This window comes from Mycothermus thermophilus (assembly GCF_041956435.1).
Source record: "Mycothermus thermophilus strain CBS 625.91 unplaced genomic scaffold VTJ04scaffold_5, whole genome shotgun sequence".
NCBI classification, from domain to species: domain Eukaryota; kingdom Fungi; phylum Ascomycota; class Sordariomycetes; order Sordariales; family Chaetomiaceae; genus Mycothermus; species Mycothermus thermophilus.
The window spans coordinates 3,202,445-3,224,049 of NW_027191431.1; the positions used below are offsets into that span (position 1 = coordinate 3,202,445).

General features: G+C 57.5%; 9 protein-coding genes across 9 annotated transcripts; 5 read left to right on the forward strand and 4 right to left on the reverse strand.

The window, feature by feature from the left end:
• Window positions 1-283: 283 nt before the first annotated feature.
• On the forward strand, window positions 284-6,583 carry VTJ04DRAFT_8254 (uncharacterized protein; the record flags this gene model as incomplete). The annotated part of the gene is made up of 2 exons (XM_069366671.1): window positions 284-457; window positions 548-6,583. The coding sequence occupies 2 exons, from the start codon at window positions 284-286 to the stop codon at window positions 6,581-6,583; spliced, it is 6,210 nt and encodes a 2,069-aa protein (XP_069217582.1).
• Window positions 6,584-6,948: 365 nt separating this feature from the next.
• Window positions 6,949-7,155, reverse strand: VTJ04DRAFT_8255 (uncharacterized protein; the record flags this gene model as incomplete). Its single annotated transcript, XM_069366672.1, has 1 exon — window positions 6,949-7,155. The coding sequence occupies one exon, from the start codon at window positions 7,153-7,155 to the stop codon at window positions 6,949-6,951; it is 207 nt and encodes a 68-aa protein (XP_069217583.1).
• A 744-nt stretch (window positions 7,156-7,899) lies between these two features.
• VTJ04DRAFT_8256 (uncharacterized protein) lies at window positions 7,900-9,670 on the reverse strand (the record flags this gene model as incomplete). Its single annotated transcript, XM_069366673.1, has 3 exons — window positions 7,900-9,396; window positions 9,456-9,510; window positions 9,573-9,670. 3 exons carry the CDS (start codon window positions 9,668-9,670, stop codon window positions 7,900-7,902), a joined length of 1,650 nt encoding a protein of 549 aa, XP_069217584.1.
• Window positions 9,671-10,207: 537 nt separating this feature from the next.
• VTJ04DRAFT_8257 (uncharacterized protein) lies at window positions 10,208-13,044 on the forward strand (the record flags this gene model as incomplete). The annotated part of the gene is made up of 3 exons (XM_069366674.1): window positions 10,208-10,212; window positions 10,316-12,728; window positions 12,793-13,044. 3 exons carry the CDS (start codon window positions 10,208-10,210, stop codon window positions 13,042-13,044), a joined length of 2,670 nt encoding a protein of 889 aa, XP_069217585.1.
• Window positions 13,045-13,429: 385 nt separating this feature from the next.
• Window positions 13,430-14,530, reverse strand: VTJ04DRAFT_8258 (uncharacterized protein; the record flags this gene model as incomplete). The annotated part of the gene is made up of 1 exon (XM_069366675.1): window positions 13,430-14,530. The coding sequence occupies one exon, from the start codon at window positions 14,528-14,530 to the stop codon at window positions 13,430-13,432; it is 1,101 nt and encodes a 366-aa protein (XP_069217586.1).
• Window positions 14,531-15,260: 730 nt separating this feature from the next.
• VTJ04DRAFT_8259 (uncharacterized protein) lies at window positions 15,261-15,840 on the forward strand (the record flags this gene model as incomplete). Its single annotated transcript, XM_069366676.1, has 2 exons — window positions 15,261-15,507; window positions 15,581-15,840. 2 exons carry the CDS (start codon window positions 15,261-15,263, stop codon window positions 15,838-15,840), a joined length of 507 nt encoding a protein of 168 aa, XP_069217587.1.
• A 1,529-nt stretch (window positions 15,841-17,369) lies between these two features.
• On the forward strand, window positions 17,370-18,233 carry VTJ04DRAFT_8260 (uncharacterized protein; the record flags this gene model as incomplete). Its single annotated transcript, XM_069366678.1, has 2 exons — window positions 17,370-17,592; window positions 17,656-18,233. 2 exons carry the CDS (start codon window positions 17,370-17,372, stop codon window positions 18,231-18,233), a joined length of 801 nt encoding a protein of 266 aa, XP_069217588.1.
• Window positions 18,234-18,885: 652 nt separating this feature from the next.
• On the forward strand, window positions 18,886-20,535 carry VTJ04DRAFT_8261 (uncharacterized protein; the record flags this gene model as incomplete). The annotated part of the gene is made up of 1 exon (XM_069366679.1): window positions 18,886-20,535. The coding sequence occupies one exon, from the start codon at window positions 18,886-18,888 to the stop codon at window positions 20,533-20,535; it is 1,650 nt and encodes a 549-aa protein (XP_069217589.1).
• Window positions 20,536-20,591: 56 nt separating this feature from the next.
• VTJ04DRAFT_8262 (uncharacterized protein) lies at window positions 20,592-21,590 on the reverse strand (the record flags this gene model as incomplete). The annotated part of the gene is made up of 2 exons (XM_069366680.1): window positions 20,592-21,392; window positions 21,459-21,590. 2 exons carry the CDS (start codon window positions 21,588-21,590, stop codon window positions 20,592-20,594), a joined length of 933 nt encoding a protein of 310 aa, XP_069217590.1.
• Window positions 21,591-21,605: the final 15 nt, after the last annotated feature.

Below are 21,605 nucleotides of genomic sequence, written 5' to 3' on the forward strand. Positions count from 1 at the left end.
TGTCCTGCTCCATCTCCCACTCTCCGCCCTTGTGGACGACTAATCGACACATCCTCCGCCGTCTTCCCTTCATCAGCCCGCCCTCTTTCTCCCCCCTGCCTGCGGCGAGCCTTCTACCTATCACTAGTCCCACCGTTGAGCCGCCCCGCCACCACCACCCCTCGTGATTCGCGCCGCCGCCTACTGTAATCACCAAGCACCGCTTCTTCTTCCACTTACACACCTTTGACCTTCATCTTTCCCTCCCTCTGCGCCGCGCCCGTAGCGGCTATATCACCACAAGATGGCGTCCTTCTTTCAGTCTTTCCGGAGCTCCTCCATGGCGAAACAGCTCCTCCGTTTCGCCCTATCAAAGCTCGACCTTCTCGATTCCGACGCCCTGGATCTTGATAACCTCGATTTTGCCCTAGGCCGGAATACGGTTTTGGAGTTCCGCGATGTCGGTTTGGTTCTTCCTGTACGTGGCCCGCCATCCTATTTTCGCACCCAGTTGTTGAGATACGTACGTATGTGTATATGAGCTCAGGATTGCTGATGCCTTGTGTAGAAGCTCGAGGCCCTTCTGGGCCTCCCCCCAGATATCACCCTGCGGCGGGCTAAGGTGTTATTGCTTCGCGTGACGATCCCCATGGATTTTTACTCCAGTCCCATTACGGCCGAAGTGGATGGCGTCGATATCCGGCTGAAGGTGACATCTACGAAGGGGAATGATAAGGACGGCGAGACGAAAGACACAAAACCCGAGGTTGACGTGGTGCCCACTGCCGCGGACCTGGCCCAGTCGTTCCTGGAGACGCGCCCGGTCGCAGACAGGATGGAGCTCGAGGAAGCCCTGGCTGCTGAGAACCAAGACCTGGCCGCGTCCGTGGCGACAAGCGAGTCTTGGAGCGATGACGATTCGACCGTCGGCACCGGCCAACCTCTCACATTGCCGGCTTTCCTGACCAACTTTCTCCAGGGCATCGTCGATAGACTCCAGGTCCGTGTGCGCGGGGTCACCGCGCAGGTCGATGTTGAGGTTCTGGTAGATCCGAGCTCGGCTACTCATGAACCCGTCACTCTCGAGCTCTCCCTCGAAAATCTCAACGTAGAGGGAGTCACTTCACCTGAACCCTCCTCGGAAGATGGGCCTTCCATTGTTCACAAGGAAGGAACGAGGCATATCCTCCTGGAGAATATCCGCGCCGCTTTGATCTCGGAGACTACCGTCTTCTCTTCCCTGGCACGGTCACCGTCGATGCCTTTGTCAATCTCTTCGCGATCCCCCATTGCGACGGACGAACCCGCCTCTCGGCCGAGGAGTCTTGCAGCGAGTCTCAGCTCCGACGATGGCCCGAGTTACGAGGCCATGGCCCAGAGCCAGTATCAGCTTGGCGATAGCGAGGCGGCATTCAACATTCCATATGAGCTGGACGAGAACAACGAGACAGAACAGGCCGCCGAGCCGGCCTCGTCGCTCTCCACGCCCAGGGCGTCCACATATCTCGATTCACCAGTGGTTGGTTCCCGAGACCCGGCACGATCAGAAGTCGTCGAGCCAGCCCGCCCGGTTTGGGAGACGCTTGATCGAGTGGCACGTTCTGAGCCGTTTCTTCGCCCCACAGGAGATTTTCAGGCACCCCCTTCTTCTGTGTCCCCAGCCGATTCCATGCATTCGGAGCCACAGAGTGCGAGTTCGAGCGATGCTGGGCATGACGATTTGGCGGAGTCGCGCGTGTTCAGCCACGAGGAGGCAGAGAGCATGTATATGAGCGCGTTTTCGCAGACCGAGTCCACCAGGCTTAGGTCTGGCATGCCTGGGGCTTGGGATGACGATCCATACATTTCTGATGATGAGGAGGAAAATGCGCCACCGCCGAGGGTGGTGCCAACGACATCGACTTCCGCGCCCCAGCCTCCTGCTCCTCCTTCTCCTCCCCGGCAAGAACAAACAAAGGAGGCTGAGAAGATTGTGGCGGAAACGACGCCCGATACGGTTCTGCAGAGTGTTCAGGAGACAGTCTCGGAGTCTGTCGAGCCCGAAAAGAAGGAGCCGGTTGAGCATGCTGCTCCGGAGGAACCACCACAAGATGATACCGCTACGCCACGCGGACCGACGCGGCTGGTCAAGGAAATCCTGACTCTCAGCTCCATTTCGGTTTACCTACCCTCCAGTCACAAAGACCTCTCGACAACCATCCCGGATCTTGGGAAGTCGACCCCGGACCTCCCTGGAGCATTTTCTGTCCATGCAGCGAGTCACAGCCAAAACTTCACACCCCCAAGAAAGTCATCGCCAGAAAACGCACCAGTGGACTCGTCCATCGAGATCACTTTGAGGCCGGTCGAGGTCCGGTTCGATGCCTCGATTGGATTCCTTCTGGCGATGGTTGTGGCGCGGCTGCTTGAGGCAATCCAGCGTCCCCCAGCCGACAACGTTGAATCTGCAGCCGCTGAGAAGCCCCCTTCGCCCATCCCGGACATCAAGATTGCCGTGGAGCAGCTGTCTGTGTTGTTCCTGGAGAAGCTCGCTGGTGTTGCTGACGTTCCTCAGAGGATCTTGGAGAGGAAGACCACCGATTACAGCTCGGACGTGCTGCTTCAATTGCAGTTAACAGACCTCCAGGGCTCCTTGACAGGTGGGAACTCCCGGAAAGAGGCAGCCTTCAGCATAGAGAAGATGAAGTTCGGCTATGCCGATGACGACATCATCGCGTTCGACCGCTCGGTTTTGATGTTTGAATCCGTGGCGAGTACATTCCCCTCTGCGGGACAGGACGTGTCCATCAAGGCGACGCTGGGCCAGCAGGAGTCGCGGATAGAGATCAACACCCTGCCTCTGCATGTCAAGCTCGATCTCGCGAGATTGGACGAGACCTTTGGGTGGTTCGGCGGGCTCAGCAGCTTCCTTAACATGGGCGCTTCGGTTGCGTCGAACCCGCCCGTTCCTCAAAAAGGCCCAGCCAAATCTGGACAGAAGCCTGTCAAGGGGGTTCGGTTCGACGAGCCTGATGAAGATGATGTCGTCAAAGGACCGGAAACCAAGATTGACCTCCGAGTTAACGGTCTTAAGATCGACGTGATCGGCCGGGAGTGCAGCGTCGCGGTCAACACCAGCGCCCTGAAGATGGTCGCCCGAGGGGAGGGTATCGGAATCCACTTTAGCAAGATCCGCGTGTCCGGGCCGCACATCAAGAGATCCGGCGCCAGCGCCCCGATCACGGCCGAGGTGTCGGACACCAGGATTGAATACCGCTCGGTACCGAGGGATAAGGATCTGGAGAGGCTGCTCGAGCTTATCACCCCGTCCAAGATCCGGTTCGACGAGCATGAGGATGAAATCATGGTCGACACGCTGCTGAGGCAGCGGAAGAAAGGGCCGGTGCTGTGCGTGACGGTGTCTACCGTTCGTGTCGATGCGGGCGAGCTACAGCAGCTGAGTTGCTTGCCCGGATTGGCGGACGATCTTGCTAAGCTCGGGACCGTCGCCAAGTATCTGCCTGAGGATGACAGGCCTGGGCTGCTGACGCTGGGTCGTATCAAGAATGTTGACGCCCGCGTCGATATTGGGGGCCGGTTCGGCGTGGTCCAAGTCTCGTTGGCTGAGTTGGAAGTGGCGCACATCTCTCTCCCCGAGTTGGTGGCCGTCGCGCTTGGTGAGGTGTCTGTGAACCGGAACGGGTCGGAGAAGTTGGTCTTGACGACACCAGCGCCGAGGACTGGTAGCTCCTCCTCTTCGGAGAAGTTGCCCGTCTTTATGATGCGGCTCATCGATGACATCCAGCCGGTCGTCAAGGTGAAGGTTATTGGGCTGAGCGTTGAGTACCGGGTACCGACTGTCATGGATCTTTTGGGTCTTGGGGAGAACACGACGCCGGAGGACTACGAGGTCACATTGGCAGCCTCGGTCGCAAACTTGGGCGACCAGACCCATGCGGCTATCAAGAGGCAATCTTCCGACGCGTCCTCGCTCTCCCCGGTGGAGCAGACCAAACCGTCGAAGCCGCTCCGGTTGGATGTCGGTTTTCAGGACTGCCTTATCGGGTTGAATCCACTCGGTCTGAAGTCCAAGATGCTTGTTGTGCTCACGGATGCTCACCTGGACATGCCTCCGGCGGGCGATGCCATGACTTCCACGGTGAGCTTGAAACGGGCAGCGATCCTGCTGATCGACGACGTGTCCATCCTCGAAGCCCCGGGCGCCCCGTTTGCTACGACCCGTCGGCCCCTGGCGACCCCGTCCCCGCAGGTCACCGAGCTGTGCGGAAAGGGGTATGTCAACATCTGCCAGATCTCGTCGGCCAAAGCCGCCGTGGCCGCGTCCAAGGATTCGGAGGGCGAGATGCAGCTCGAGGTGGAGCTGCGCGACGACCTGCTGGTGCTCGAGACGTGCGCCGACTCGACGCAGACGCTCATCGCCCTCGCCAACGCTCTGAAGCCGCCTACGCCGCCGAGCAAGGAGATCAAGTTCCGGACGTCGGTCATGCCAATTCAAGATTTGCTCGCGTCGATCAGCGCCGAGACATTTGGCCAGGCCGAGGGCGAGTACGACTTTGATAAGGACTTTGCCCTCGCCCGGGAGCTGGAGGGAGGAGGCGCTGACGTGGATAGTGAGGCGGACTTTGACGCGGCAGCCGACAGCCCGCTGAACCTCGACTCTCAGTACTATGAGGAAGCGGTGCAGGAGGAACTGTTCGACGCCACGGCCAGCTCGGTGCTCGCGGGAAGCACGAGGATAGAAGACACGCGCGACGGGGTCCTGCTGAGCACGGCGAGCCTGGGCGGGCAGAGCAGGGGCGGCAACGAGAGCAGCAGTGACGACTTGTCCGTCAAGGAAGACTACTTTGCGGGCAGCTCCCTGCCCCGCGGCACGGCGCACCGCTGGAACTCGCGGGCCAACAAGTACGAGAAGCACACGGATCTGAGGCACGAACGCGCCCCGCTCAAGGTGTGCGTTCGCGATGTGCACATTATCTGGCATCTTTTTGACGGATACGACTGGGTGCGCACGCGCGAGGTGATTGCCAAAGCGGTGCAGGAGGTCGAAGCCAGGGCGTACGAGCGCCGTGCTGAGCGGAATCACGATCCGGATCTGGACGACGACGAGCAGGTTATTGGCGACTGCTTGTTCAATTCGATTTACATTGGGATCCCGGCGAACCGCGATCCGAGGGAGCTGACACAGGCCATCAACCACGGCCTGCAGGACTTTGGAGATACGGACTCGATCGCGACGTCGGCGGTTACGTCGACGACGACGTACCGCGCCGGCGGCCAGCGCGGCCGGTCCAAGAGCCTGAAGCTCACCCGCAGCCGGCGGCACAAGATCACGTTTGAGCTTAAGGGCGTCAATGTGGACTTTGTGGTGTTCCCGCCCGGCTCGGGGGAGACGCTCAACTCGATCGACTTGCGGGTTCGCGACCTGGATATCTTTGACCACGTCCCGACGTCGACGTGGAAGAAGTTCGCCATGTACGATATCGACGCGGGCGAGCGCGAGATGGGCGCCAACATGGTGCACCTCGAGGTCATCACGACGAGGCTCGTCGATACCCCCGCCACCGAGCTGGTCATCGGCGCCAAGATCCTGCCTCTCCGACTGCACGTCGACCAAGACGCACTGGACTTTATCACGCGCTTCTTCGGGTTCAAGGACGAGGCGGCGGCGCCGGCCCACACCTCTCCCACCGACATTCCCTTCATCCAGCGCATCGCCGTTGACAGCATCCCCGTCCGCCTCGACTTCAAGCCCAAGCGTGTCGACTACGCCGGCCTGCGCTCGGGCAAGACGACCGAGTTCATGAACTTCATGATCCTCGAGGACGCGCGCATGGTTTTGCGCCGCGTCATCCTCTACGGCGTGTCCGGCTTCGACCGGCTCGGCGAGCAGCTCAACGACATCTGGATGGCCGACGTCAAGAAGAACCAGCTCCCCGGGGTTCTGGCCGGGCTTGCGTCGGTACGGTCTATCGTCACGGCCACCAGCGGCTTCCGCGATCTCATCGAGATCCCCATCCGCGAATACCGCAAGGACGGCCGCATCGTGCGCAGCCTCAAGAAGGGCGCGCGTGCCTTCGCGCGGACCACGGGCACCGAGGTGGTCAAGCTGGGTGCCAAGCTGGCCATCGGCACGCAAAACGCCTTGCAGAACGCGGAGGATCTGCTCACGCCCGGCGGCGCGGCAGCTGCGGGAGTCGACAACGGCACGGGCCTGGCGCACGGCTCGCCCGCCGCCTTGGCCGCAGTGCTCGGCGACGAGTGGGATGAGGAAGAATACGAGGAGGATGCCCAGCGCAAGGTGAGCTTGTACGCGGAGCAGCCGCTGGGAATCATGCAGGGCGTGCGGTCGGCGTATGGTAGTCTGGCGCGGGACCTGGCGATGGCGAGGGACGCCATCATCGCGGTGCCGGCCGAGATTATGGAGAGTGGAAGTGCCCAGGGGGCGGCGACGGCCGTGCTGAGGAAGGCGCCGACGATCATACTCAGGCCGGCCATCGGGGCGACGAAAGCGATTGGGCAGACGTTGTTGGGCGCGACGAACTCGTTGGATCCGATGCATCGGAGGAGGGTTGAGGCGGTGAGTTTTTTGTTCCCTCTCCTTTGATTCAGGTCGAGGTGTGATGATGGGTTGATGACTGACTGGTGTGGTACATAACAGAAATACAAGAGGGCGTAGTAAGCCTTGTCTCTTGGGACTGCTCGTCACCGAATACCCGAACGGGTTTTCTGTCTGTTTAGTTATCATGTTACCTCTACCTGCCTAACTACCTAGGCGAGGATGAATCGGACTATGGGGCGTTGTTGGAACGAGATGAGCGGGATGAATGGGTGGTTTTCAAGTTAAGTTTGATGAGACACACTCATATGACTTGGTGATGTTTTCTTATGAAGTGAATGGACTTGGTGTTTTTGTTTTGTTTTCTCTTTGGAGTTGGGGTTGATACTACGGGGAAGGGAAGAACAGGGTTTCTACCTTGTTATGAGCTTTGGCTTGCCGTGGATTTTCTTCTTCTCTTGAGGATCATGACCTTTGGACTGGATGGAACGAACTGAAGAATGGTTGGGTGGGTTCTGGTTTTTACTGCCATGGCGAGATTGGCGCGAAGGATGGATTCTCTTTGGGCTCGAGACACCTGGACTGGACTGGTTGATATCAACTCTTTCTGATTTCGTCATTCCCTTTCCCTTCCTGACCTCTGATGCCTCCTGGTTCGAGGAGTGTGTTTACTCTTACTGCCACTACTACTACTACTACTACTACTACTGCCATTCCTCTTTTCCAAATCTCATGTTTTGGTCATCACTTTGTCTTGAATTCATGAGCTACATACAGGGCTAGCTACCGCCGAGCCGGTTGGTTCCTCGACTATTGATAGATTGGAGGCTAGGCTGGGATTGGAGTTTGGTACGAGAGAAGAGTGTGGCAATGGAGTCTGTTACTTCTATCTTGTTGACGACGATAGATGACAGAACATCGCCTAGAGGCAAGCACAAGCATGAGATTGATGACTCCCTACCTAGGTGCCTACTCGTAGGACCTTTAGTCCAGATTCCTGAGCCTGTTGAAATTGTTTACGTTTGTGTCATTAGATCCAAGTGTCAATGCATTCATCAGCTGGGCACCGAGTTATGTTTGAGTTCATAGGAGGGTAGCTAGTTGGGGTTACTTGAGAGAAACAAAGTCGTCATTGAACTGACAATTCCGGGAGACATCATTCATTTTTTGAGCTCTCATAACCTCAGCCAGCCGGCTAGACAGAGAGAGATGATGACTGAAGCCCAAACTCTTCCTCACCCTTCATCCTTATTAATCATACACGTTTTTTTTCATTGCCCTGGCCAAAAACAACGGACCAGCAACATCAAATCAGAATCATGACTAATACAGTACCTCATCCAGCAGAAAAAACTCAAAGAAACTCAATACCCCCTCTCCTCCCTCCTATGATCCCCTTCCTCCCCACCACCACCTCTCTTTCCACCCTCCCTCTCCGCCCTCAACGCCGCCTCCCGAATCGCCTCATCATCGCCCCTCAGCTTGGCAAAATACGCCTTGACGTCTTCGGCGCTAATCACCTGCTTGCTCTCGGCGAACTGCTGGAAGAAGGGCATCAACTTGTCCTTGAGATGCTGGTAGGCCATGACGCCCTCGATGGCGCGGACGCGGTCGACGTTGCGCAGGGCGGATTCGCCGCGCTCGTAGAGGCTGCCGCCGCCCGTGCTGGAGCCGCCGTTTTGTTGTGACGCGTTGTCGCCGTCTTCGGAGACGGGCGGTTCGTAGGTTTCTTCTTCCTCGAGGAGTTGGGGGTGCGGAGCGAGGAGCGGGAAGCAGGACGGGCAGTGGCAGAGGCGGTCGCGGAAATCGGATTTGAGGAAGAGGGAGAAGGGAGCGGTGGTTGGTGGGGGAGGGGGGAGGGTGGGGAGTTTGCAGGGTTTGCTGGACGACGACGAGGTGGTGGTGGACGTGGGAGTTGGTGTTGTAGGTTCGGGGGAAACGGCGGCCTCACTGCGCGGGCGCTTGGAGGTTTGGGAGGCGGTTTCGTCGGCTTCAGCTTCGGCTTTGCGCTTTTTGTTGTTGGAGTCGCCGTTGGTGAGGGCAGTTGATGTTGTTGTTGAGTCAGGGGCAGAGGTGGTGGATTCGGTTGGGTCGACTATTGGTTTGGAGTAGACGGGTGGGAGGAAACCCGGGGTGCCGGCGTAGCGCTTCAGCCAGGGGTTGGCTTCGACGCACTTGTAGCAGAGGAAGGCTTCGAAGTCGTCCTCGCCGGGGAAGCCGGGCGGCGGGGGCGGGTCGTCGTCTTCCTCTTCCTCTCCTTCTTCCCCGTTGTTGGCTTCGGCGTCGTTTGTTTGCTCTGGTGCCTCGGCGTCTTCCGAGATTGTTGGGAGGGAGCCGTTTGTTGCGGATTCCTTGGACTCGGTCTTGACTTTGGCCTCCTTGGGCATATTCTCAAACCAGTTGGGGCCGAGGCCTACGACGCAGCCAGGGTGCCACCAATCCTCACCGCAACCGCCAGTCTCGTGGGTGCCCAGGCCGAGACATTGGAACATGGTTCCCTTCTGCTTCTCCGGGTCATAGTCGCATTCGCAGCCGCAGAAGCGGTTGCGGAAGTTTTGGTTGTATTTGTTGTTGGGGTTGGGCTCCTCGGAGTGAACTCCCTTGGTGTTAGTCTTTGGGTCGATGCGCAAGTTGCAGGGACTGGTTTCCGGGAAGCGCGTGGTGCCGCAGTCGCAGGTGAAGTTCCTCTTCGCAAAAATCTCGACGAGTTGGTGTTCTCCATGGCATTGGACTGAGCAGGCGTAGCAGACACCGCCGGTACGGAACGGGGCGGAGGGGTCGGAGGGGGGCGGGTTGCAGGTCAGGCAAGCAAAGACACTCTGACGGAGGGGCCCGAGTGGCTTGGTGCAGTGCTCGATGCTCTGAGAATATGTGAGTCGGGTAAGTCCCAGAAGAGACGGAGAGTACAAACATGACTTACATAGGGCAGAACCTCGCGGGCCTCGGCCTCGAGCTGCATCTGCTCGCGGAGAAAGCTATGCGCAGGGTCAGATCCATGGCCCCTGATCAATTGCCTGAAGATGCGCAAAAGACGTACTCTGCGGCAGTCTGCGAATCATCGGACTTGTTTGAGATGCTATCGCTGCGCGACTTGGACCGCGCGACAGGCGCATCGCCGATGTTGGACGAAGTCATTGCGGATGCGACGATGACCAGGAGGGAAAGGAGAAAAAACAAAGAGAAAAAAAAATTGAAATTCAAGATAGAAATAATTTCGAGTCTGGTTTCAAAGACTCAAAAATTGGACGTCGTTATGAAAAAGGGTAAAAAGGAAAACATTTGTGATGAGGTTCGCAGTCGCAGTCGCAGCCTTGACTGGTGTTCGCGACATGAATGACATGAACGACAAGCAGCGCCGTCGCGTCGTCCAGTGAGGTGGATCAGGCTTCCTTATCTTATCGCCCCGCCGCAACCACTTTACGCGTTGTGCCGAAATAGGTTTGGCGCGTCGCGTAGACGCGTCCACCTCCCCTCATTCGACGCGACGACCAGGGGCAGGTGCATGCCGCCCAATGGCCCACTGAAACTGCAAGACCGTGGAGTTGGGTCTTGGGTTTCTTTTCCGCTGTTTCATTCAACCACCGCCCACCGCCCACCCTACACCCCTCATTCCTCACTCACTCGTCGTCGACAACCACCACACTCACTTCGACGAGAATAATATAGAGCAAAATGAGGTATGTTGTTCTGTTTTATGGCTGATACCCGCTGAGCAATCCAGACTTTGGGACCAAAAGAGGGAGGAGAAAAAGAAGAAGCACTGACAACCGACTTCCCCAGCTCCCCTCTCCGCGAGAACCCATCATCAGCGAACAGGGCCGGCCCTTCCCGCGCCGCCGGCAGGAAGCGGGCTCGCAACGATGGCGACGATGCTGCATCCTCGGTGGCCGCATCCAGTCCCATCATGCCCTCGTCTCCCCCCGCCTTCAATATTGCCCACGGCGCCGACAATGACGACGACATTGAGGAGGACGGCGCCGAGATCCAGGACGACATCGACGACCTCGATGAGATGGCCGAGGACGACGTCGATCTGTTCGGCGAGGGCTTCGAGAACGACTACCGGGAACGGCCCGACGACCGCTACGAAGACATCGACATTGACGACGAGGGCGAGTACGAGGCCCTCGATATCGGCGAGCGTCGCCGTCTCGAGGCCAAGCTGAACCGTCGGGACAAGGAAGTCGCTCGTCTCCAGCGCATTCCCGCCGCCTTCCTCCCCGGTGACGACGATGCCGCCTCGGTCGACCTTACCGCCCAGCCACGCCGCATGAGGCACCGCTTTTACAACGAGGACCCGGACGCCGATATGGATGCCGACATCATGGACGAGGAGCTCTCGCTCGAGGCCCTCCATGACGTCAAGGCATCCAGTCTGACTGAATGGGTTGCCCAGCCCGCCGTCCAGCGCACCATCAAGCGCGAGTTCAAGGCCTTCCTCACCGAGTACACCGATGAGAACGGCTCCTCGGTCTACGGCAACAAGATTCGCACCCTCGGCGAGGTCAACGCCGAGTCGCTCGAGGTCTCGTACGAGCACCTCTCCACATCCAAGGCCATCCTGGCCTATTTCCTGGCCAATGCCCCTCGTGAGATGCTCAAACTGTTCGACGAGGTTGCCATGGATGTTGTCCTGCTCCACTACCCAGACTACGAGCGCATCCATTCCGAGATCCACGTGCGCATCTTCGACCTCCCCGTCCACTACACCCTCCGCCAGCTTCGCCAGTCCCACCTCAACTGCCTCGTCCGCGTCAGCGGCGTCGTCACTCGCCGCACCGGCGTGTTCCCTCAGCTGAAATATGTCAAGTTCGACTGCACAAAGTGCGGCGTCACCCTAGGTCCCTTCCAACAGGAGGCCAACGTCGAGGTCAAGATCACCTTCTGCCAGAGCTGCCAGTCGCGCGGCCCCTTCGTCCTCAACTCGGAGAAGACCGTCTACCGCAATTACCAGAAGATCACCCTTCAGGAGTCTCCTGGTACTGTCCCTGCTGGCCGTCTTCCCCGCCATCGCGAGGTCATCCTCCTCTGGGACCTGATCGACAAGTGCAAGCCTGGCGAGGAGATTGAGGTGACGGGTATTTACCAGAACAACTATGACGCTCAGCTAAACAATCGCAACGGTTTCCCTGTCTTTGCCACCATTCTCGAAGCCAACAACATTGTCAAGGCCCACGACCAGCTCGCTGGCTTCCGCATGACCGAGGAGGACGAGCACCGCATTCGCCAGCTGTCCAAGGACCCTCACATCGTCGACAAGATCATCAACTCTATTGCACCCAGCATTTATGGCCACACCGACGTCAAGACGGCCGTGGCTCTCTCACTGTTCGGTGGTGTCGCCAAGACAACCCGCGGTGCCCACCACATCCGTGGCGACATCAACGTCTTGTTGCTCGGTGACCCGGGTACCGCCAAGTCGCAGGTGCTCAAGTACGTCGAGAAGACGGCCCACCGTGCCGTCTTCGCCACCGGCCAGGGCGCCAGTGCCGTTGGTCTCACGGCTAGTGTCCGGCGAGACCCGTTGACGAGCGAATGGACCCTGGAAGGCGGCGCCCTCGTCCTGGCAGACAAGGGCCACTGCCTGATCGACGAGTTCGACAAGATGAACGACCAGGACCGCACATCCATCCACGAGGCCATGGAGCAGCAGACCATCTCCATCTCCAAGGCCGGCATCGTCACGACCCTGCAGGCCCGCTGCGGCATCATCGCCGCCGCCAACCCCATCGGCGGCCGCTACAACTCCACCATTCCCTTCTCCGCCAACGTCGAGCTGACCGAGCCCATCCTGTCGCGTTTCGACATTCTCTGCGTTATCCGCGACACGGTAGAGCCTGAGGAGGACGAGCGCCTGGCTCGCTTCATTGTTGGTTCCCACAGCCGCAGCCATCCCATGACGACCACGACCGGGGCTGACACCCAGGCGACGACGGGCGCTAATGGCGGCGAGTCGATGGAGGTCGAGCCGGCCGAGTCGGTGCGTCAGGATGGTACGCAGCAGCAGCAGCGGTCGAATGGTGGGGAGCGCAAGGAAGAGGGCGAGATCCCGCAGGAGCTGCTGCGGAAGTATATCCTGTACGCCCGCGAGCGGTGTCATCCCAAGCTGTACCACATTGATGAGGAGAAGATTGCGCGGTTGTTTGCCGATATGCGCCGCGAGAGTTTGGCGACGGGGGCGTATCCCATTACCGTACGTGTTTCCCATTCCTCCCATTCAATTTCTCCAGACAAAGTATGCTAACAATGTGTTCCAGGTCCGCCACCTCGAAGCCATCATCCGCATCAGCGAGGCCTTCTGCCGCATGCGCCTCTCCGAGTACTGCTCCGCGCAGGACATTGACCGCGCCATTGCGGTGACTGTCGACAGCTTCGTCGGCAGCCAAAAGGTCAGCTGCAAGAAGGCCCTGGCCAGGGCGTTTGCCAAGTATACTCTTAACCGGCCCGGCGGGACTGGGAAGAGTCAGAGTCAGGGGGCGAGGAGGAGGGTTGGGGCTGTCGGGGCTTAGTTTAGGTAGATGAGGAGGGCGCGGTTGTTGTGTTGTGGTTGGCGTAATGAATGAAGATGCATTGTCATGAATGAATAGGTTTGTTGTTGGGAAAGGGTGGTTTGGGTTGGGATGCATGTAAGAGTTGGTGTTTGGGAAAAGATGGATGAGTCCTGAGTAATGACTTGTATTTGCTGTTCGGTTGGTTCAGAGGAATACACTGAAGTGAGCAATGCCCTGTCGGTGAAGTTACGAGAGTCGGGCTGGAGAGTGTCTACCTGGTAAATATCCGCCTCATATGGCCGAAGTATATAGATTATGGCATCTTCCTTTCCTTCCCCTTTCACGACCCAGAAGTTACTTGGAACCCCTAGTTCCCTCGAGTCAAAACCACCTGAGGAATGCCTTACGCCGTCAACTCGAGGAACACAGCCAAAACCGCCGCGTACGTAGCTGTAGTAATCATCGTCTCCGTATTCCCAGCATGAAAAAACACCGAAATAGACCCAGCAAACAGCAGCACCGCGACCGACACCGTGACCAAGCTCTTGGTGACGTCGACGTAGGGCAGGCGCATCACGAGCATCGGCACCACCAAGCTCAGACCGCCGATCAAGGCCACCAGAAACCGCGCCAGGCGGTCGACGGCGGGGAACACCTCGACGGGCGGCTCGCCGCGCAGATACTCCTCGGTGCGCCGCCACTTTTCGCGGCGCGTGTAGGTGACGGAGCGCGGGAGGTGGCGCTTGAGAAAGTCGCGCAGGTTGTCGCTGGAGGGTTGGTGGGCGTCGGGGAACCGGCCGTAGCTGTTGCCGTCGTCGGTGAATTCGCCCACGTCGAGCCCAAAGGCTTGTTCCAGGGCGACGCGATTCAGGCGGGCTTGGGAGCCGGTGATGGGTTCGAGGCGGCCGAGGTATTCGTAGTCGCGGAGGGCGTTGGCTAGTAGAATGGTTAATTGTGGTGCTAAATAGACGTAGCTGACTTGAAGTAACTCACTGTAGTCATGGAGTAGGCTTGTGAGCCGAGTTGAGTCTTCTTCAACTAGACGTCCCTCCTTCCATACTCGCGCGTTGATCCGGTTGATGTCATTTTGGAGACGTATGAGATTTAATCGTTGCAGATTCCGAAATTTGAGGAACATAGGCTCGGGCTCGCGACGCCCCTGGTTGAAGAGATACCGGAAGAGGCGGTCCTCATAGGGCATCCAGTCCTTGATCGCCAACAACTGATCGTCCTCGTCACTATTACTCCTTTCTAGCTCGCGACGATAATCGAGTCTCGGGTGAGGAGACTGAGAAGTGACATTGCTGTCAATACCGTCATTGTTTGGTAAGTCCCAAGAATCGACGGTATTATCCATCTCGAGATTATTCTTGTTATTCCCAGCATCGTTTTCGACAACCTCCTCAACGGGGTTTTGGATGGGGTTGTTTGGAGTTTTCTTGTCACCCTTCTCGACATCACTGTCCACCACATCCTCGCCGTGTGCCATCCCGATGTGAGCCATTTTCTGGCTTGTCATTCTTCATGTTGGTGAGCTTGGTAATGTTAACCATATGCGACAGAAGAACTCTCCATGCTCTCTTGGAATGCCTTGCGATGTGCCAACTTGGCGCCTTGTGAGCATGATTGGGCCTCGTTTAAGTATCACACCCCCTGCTCGACCGTTCAATGTGTTGGCTGCGGCATCATCAAGCTGCGAAGCCAACCAACTAGCTGCAACCTCCAGTACATCCTGGTGAAGTCGAACGTTTTGGACTTTACCCAACGAGAGGCTGTGCTCTAGATTTCTCCTCCGTAGTTAAATAATTATACCACAGCTAGATATTAACTATCAAGTATTGGGGAAGCCATTCTCGTTCATCCTCTACAACGTACCTATACTCGACTAAACTGTTACAGGATCATCATAAGACTCGAGCTTGAAGTTCGTCCTTCAAGACGATCATCTGTGTGACTTGCTGAATTCGCTGAACTTGGGGTCGACGAGCCCCAAGTGCACGATGTCATCCCTCCTCGAGGCGGCTTCATCGCCGTGACAAAGGATGATGAGAATGGCACCAACCCCCGAGAAGCCCCCTGGCTGCCCGACTATGGCCCCGTTGATGAGCGTCTGCTATATGAGATGAATTGTACAACAGACCTCAACGATTTCGGAGTGCAGCCTTCCCCCACAACACATCACTCCACTCACGGCCATTGACGATCTCCGACGCCAGTACGTGCTCGCGCGGTGTATGATATGGGAGATAGCTCGTGTGGCGGGGAGCAGCAACAAGAGCTTTCGTAGCAGCGTGAGGAAGCGGTTCGCATGGGTGTCGCTATCTCCAGTTCGACTCTCCCACGAACTGCTCCAGCTCGACGTTGCCTTGTGGCGTGCCGGGGAATCGCTGGCAGTAGCGCACCCAACAGCTGGTCATTGTCTCTTCAAGGCGCACGCGATATACCACGCGCAGCGGGAGGCGGATGTGGTGCAGGCCATGGGTAAGTCCCTACAGTTAGCCATACTTAGATGATCACACCGTCCAGTGAAACCGCCTGACACTAGACATGACAGACCGAGTTAAACGCGAGCTTTTGGATTACGGAATGCAGTTCCGTAACAGGATTGCTCCAAGGCTGAAAGAGCGTATGCTGAAAAACACCGACATCGACCATCAGAAACACTTGGCCGAGATCAGCCGGGTTCACCACGACGTCTGTGAGATTTGCGAAGCGCTGCAGGCGACATACACCGCAGCCTTGGAGAGAGTCAGCGAGAACTGGCGGCAATACCCTGATGTGAAAATGGGCGATAAATACTACTACGGATGGTAACTAGGCAGTTCCTCCCATCTTGAGCCACGGAAAACTCAACGTCTCAAGGCCAAAGCCAATCTTCACGTTGCAACATTTCAGGGACACTATTTCTTTTAGAACCCTTCCGAAAAAGTGGAAGAGGATGACATCCCACCCCCAAGATCTTCGTGCCTTGCGTTCGGGAACCTGCAGGTCGCCGCGTGTATCATCTGGCCTGAGTTATCTACGGTGTAGTACATAAGTATGGTAGCTTCGTGTCATGGAAGGCAGATATGTAAGGCCAGGGTTTGGATCAGTGGGAAACAAGGCACAGAACGAAGCAGACATGAGGCAGGCATTTGGTGAGTACAAACAGCATCTACCTCGCCTACTCAAGAATTAAGCCCTTCTGGCTCTGTTGAAACCCCATCTCCTGGCGATGCTAGAGCGAGCTAGGCGTGAGCTTCTAGGTCATGAAATGCGGTTCCGCGACAGGATCGTCCACATACTGAAAGACTGCCTTTTTGAGAAGAAACCTATCGATTATCAGGAATTGAGGGACAAGGTTGACAAGGAATATGGGGAAGTCGAGAGGACTTGCGGAAGGCTACAGAGGATATATCGTGCGGTGGTGCAGAGGTGCGTGGAAGAGTTGGGTAAATCTTCCCCCCAGCATGATCCAGGCCCTCAGCCACAATGATTCTGCTGGTTCACCCTCTTGAGTCTCTTGATTTTCCGTCTCCTACTGGAATTCTTTCACTCCATCTACAGGATCTTCAAGGGGACCATAGAAGGGGTTGATCGGACTTGATTAAGGACTAGTTGATCCCAGGGGGGTTTCAAGTCGAAGGAGCTCTGCAACAAGACCGTCGTGTGACTGAGCAAGACTGCCCGCTCCTCTCCGGTTCTAGACCTGCTAGAGAAGGAGAATATTTTTCCATTACAGCCTGGGCGGGCTGAGTCTTGATTGTTGACCTTAATGTTGACTTTATTGAGGACTTCCGTAACTTCGCAACCTTGATGTTTTGCACCTCCTAGCTTACCACCGCACTCCCTCCCACAGCCGCCTATTCTGTAACATTAGGACTTAGCCCAATCAGAGTTGCAGGGCAGGCTGATTCAGGGGTCTGCGCTTAGAAGGGTTAGACGGTCGCTATCGCTGCACAGCCTGCAGCAACTTGACCAAGAGGCCAGAGGGGAAGAGTGCCTGAAGGTGTGGCTGGGCATCTTGTGTATGCCTTAAGTAGCCTCACCGCTGTCTCTAGAAATCATTGTTTCCATTTCAGTTCGAAAGGACGACATGACGACATAAAGATATCTTTTTGCGCATCTCTCCCTCCCAAGAAGTTGCGATAACTATGGCACACCAGGGGATGTCCCAGAACGGCACGACTCGACCAGAAGACTCCAGGAGAGACCGTGTCAGTGACAGAGACGTCGAGAGGGGTGGTGATATGGCTCCGGAAAGCAACAGGGAAAGAACCGCACATGGGAATGGCCAAACAACTATAGAGAGGGACGTTTCGGAGCAGCAGGCATGGCCACGGTCAGACCACGTCGGTCCCGAGATGCCGTACGAGCAGCGGCTCTTCTGGTATGCGTTCAACATGGACCTCCAAGGTCGGGAAATGGGTTCTCAACAAGAGCCCATACTTCTGACCTACCAGAGCCTGCAGCAGCTGAACATCGTGCGGTTGCAGAACGATCTGAACCGCATCCGGCACCGTGTATGGACACAGGGGCTGCGTGAGGAGGAAGCAGAGCAGCTGACGACGATGCTACATCAGTATGGTGAGCATCTTATGGACTTATCGTCGTCTATCTATGGACAGCCATGCTGATCGTCGACCCAAGCGACGGCTATCCGCGATTATGAGTACCTCCGCGGTCTGCCGCGGCCAATCCAGGACGCGCGGGACAGGAACAAAGCGTCCTTGGACGCGGTATTCGGCGACTATGTCGGGTCTTTCTACAGCCATCCACATGGCTGTGCATGGCTTCCTGCCGGGGCTCAGCACCCGAGCGACAAGCTTCGCGAGTTGCTTCGGGTCCGTTTGCCGGCGTGGCTGACATATACGCCCACGGAACGACAGCGGTACCACGAGGAGTATTTGCGCGGCGACCCTCCCCGGTATATCACTTCCAAAATCGACACGTATGCTCGTTTCCTGGTTGCGGCGTTTGGTGGGTTGATGCTGGTCGTCCCCTCGCTCATCATGTCGTTGCCCCAGGCTACGGTTACGAATAATTTGGTTATTCTATCCATTGCGGTGCTGGTTTTTGGAGGGTCTGTGTCGCTGTTCTTCCGGGCTAATGACAAGGAAACGATGATGGCAACAGCTACATATGCGGCGGTACTTGTAGTGTTTCTGGGGGTGTCGATGGAAGGGTCATCGGTAGCTCAGGGGCCGCCGATTATGGCTGGTAGCTGAAAGGATGGCTATGGCATGTCTTCCCTGACGACACGCCTAGGTCCAATATGGGAACATATCCTAGGCATATTTTAAACTTTAGTGTATCATAAGAATAGATACTCATGACAACAACCAAGTCAGGGTTCCTGAGTGCAACAAGAGGGCTAGCAAAGGGCAGGACACTGGAACGTGTGAACGCATCATTCGGGATCAAAAGTGGAAAGTAAAGCGGAGCAAGTGAAGACAGGACGGAGATGCTAGAAGGATATGTTCATTGGAATTACTTATGTGATAGATAGTACCACAGCATGTTACTGTTTCTTCATGGTTGGCAATCTTCTGTCGTGAGCTGTTCAGCTTTGCCCCTGATCGCAGCCCCCACAAATTCGATGGAGCTGAACTTGGCTTTCAGGCAACAACGCATCCTCTGAGATTAGGGGCAGCTAGGAATGCTTATCATCATCATAAAGGCCGTCGATGTCGGCATGGCCTGAACGTTGGTGAAAGACTGAGCTTCCCCTGTGACCGTCTGTCTCCTCGGCTCTTTAAAGTGATTCCGTCAGGTGAGTTGCCATTCATCAGACACTCCTCCAATTGGTGATCATTCCGCTAACACTTGACCAGTCCATGTCACTCGCTCACTTGGTCGCATAAGCCATTACAAGTCACCATGGACATCCCAGGTCTCCCCAACATCGACAGCGTGCTCGTCACCCTAGACCATCCAGCCCGGACTGACCTGGATGGCATGGACTACACCCGCTGCGCCGCCCTCCACAACTGGCTCGTCACATACGCGTGGCTCGCCTCGGGACTCCAGCTCAACGCCCTGCTCGAAAACCACACCAACTTCTTCGCCCACTACGGCGCCGCTGCTGAGGCCATCCGCTCGCGGCTTCACCCCTCCATCGTCTCCTTTCTCGAAGTCGTCATGATCCCGCCCGTGCCAGACGGTCATGACGGCCGTCCAGAGTTTTTTTGGTGGGCCTGGCAGCTCAACGTGCCCGACTACTTCTTCGACGACGTCACAGCCGACATACATGACGAGCCCGCTGATACCTTCATAGTCCTCTACGGCGGCGGGATGGGAGGCGCAGCGGGCGACGGGACCTTCTACCACCACCGCCACCACCGGGTGGCGGTCTTTGGGCATATGTGGGACCATGACTACGCCATGCCTGTGGAAAGGCATCCGGAGCTGTGGAATCCGCTCGAGACGGTCTTGTCGACTTGGATTGGCATGATCCAGATCGGCAAGATCTTTGCCGGCCCAAAGGAGGCGCGAGCTCTCTACGACAGCGAGAAGTTCGGCCCGTGGGAGTGGCGGCCGTATTCCGAAGCGCAGGTCGCTTCGTGCCTCAAGGCCTGGGATAGGTTATGTCAAGCCATTGAGGAGAAGCTGCCCCCGACCGCATCGCCATCAGCCACTCTCCTCCCTCCCGACACAGAACCCGTCCTCGTCCCCGAAGACGCCCTCGCCGCAGCTCACGTCCGCAACCCGTCCTTCGCCTACTCCTTCCTCTCCCGCGCTCGCCGACCGCTCAGCTTCCGCCGTCTAGCTCCCGGTCTGCTCTTGCCCCCCACCGAACCGGCCGCGTTCGCCTACACCCAACCCTTCACCCCTCTCCTCGCCAATACCACCACCAACCCCGATGGGACCATCTCCATGCCCGACCCCAGCGGCATCATCCTCCCCGAAGCGGGGTACAAAATCCACCCCATCCCTCCGGTCCTTCTCTTCCCCGCCGCGCCGGACCGGTCCGAATCCTGCTGGCGTCCCGGCCCCGGGACGGCGCCGCACGTCGACGTCTCGACAACTTCCGCCGAATCGAATCCGTTCTTCCATTGGTACTACGACGACCACCTCGGTCCGGGGGTCCGACCGCCCAGCGTGCTTCGCGCGGGGTTGTACTTGGAGGGCGTGGATAGGTTGGCGTACGACATCGCTGAGGAAGGGTTCCGGTTGTTGCTCCCGAAATGTCGGTTGCTGGAGGTATTTGGGCAGGACTGGCATGTGCTTGGGGCTATGCCACAGCAGCGGGTGCTGGGGATTGAGGATGGGAACGGGCCGAGGAAGAGCGACGGGTCGTTGGCAGATATCAGGAAGGGGGAGCTGTTCCAACATGGGTATAAGCCGTTTGGCGGGGAGTATCATAGGGCGCAGAGGCTGGAGAGGGTGTTAGAATTGTGGGCTGGGTTGGTTGAGAGGGGGGTTTGGAAGGTTGGGAGGGAAGGGGTGGAAGGGGGGTTGGAGGTTTTTGTGCACGGAACTGGGGAGGGTTGGGATTGGAGGGAGTATATCATTCCGCCGAGCTGGTGAGAAGTTCTGGAAGAATTGGATGTCATTAATCATTACTTTGAGCTGGAGACGGCTATTTAGATCTTGGCTTTGGCTGGGTATTTGGGCTTGATAGGAATCCTGGGATGATCGCCAGCCAGTTTTAAGCCGGTCACCTTCTCCAGCTCGTCCACCGCTTCGTACGCCCGGCCAAGAAGCACTTTGATTGTTCCAAACCCGGCATTCCTCGCCGCCTTGAGGTTCTCGCCAATATCGTCTAAGAAAACAATCTCCTCAGCCTTCACTCCATCCGCCCACCCCAACGCCCGGCCGCGCTCCGTATCTGCGTTGGCGCGCGCAAACTCATCCACCTTCTGCCTCGCCAGCTCGTAAATCCTCGGATCCGGCTTCCGCAACCCGACGTGCGCCGACGAGATGAACACGTCAAACTGCTCGCGCAGCTCCTTGCCCACCATGTCCGGCTGCGCCAGCTCGTGGCCGTCGGGGAAGATGACGGTGTTGCTCAGCGCCGCGACGATAAACTGGCCGCTCGCCTTGAGCGCCTTTAGGGCGGGGAACATCCACGGATCGGGGGCGCGCGCGCCGCGCATCATGTCGTGGAACAGCTTCTCGGCGTCGATGCGCGGCATGGGCGGGACCTGCTTGGGCAGGGAAGGGTCGCGGGCGGCCTGGGCGGTGTAGAAGGCCTTCCAGCGATCCGGGCTGTGCAGGTCGGCGTTGAAGCCGGCGAAGAAGGCGGCGTCCATGGGGATGCTGCCCGTTTCGAGGCGGTGCCAGAAGCCGTTGGGCTTGGTTTGAGAGATGGAGTAGTTGATCCAGCCGGGAGGGATGCCCAGGCTGAGCTCGGTGTCGAGGATGGCTTGGAAGGGGGAGATGACCTGGGAGGGGTTGTGTTAGAGGGGGTGTTAAGGAGCAAGAAGGTTGAGGTTGAGATGTGGACTTACACAGACACCGCCAATGTCAAAGAGGATGACCTTGGGCTTAGGTCTCCTTGAGGGTTGTTGAGCTTCGTTTGACTTTGCCATTTCGTCGAATGCGTCTAGAATCACCTCGACCGGGAAAATCTCAGCCAGCATCTTTGACTCTGAACC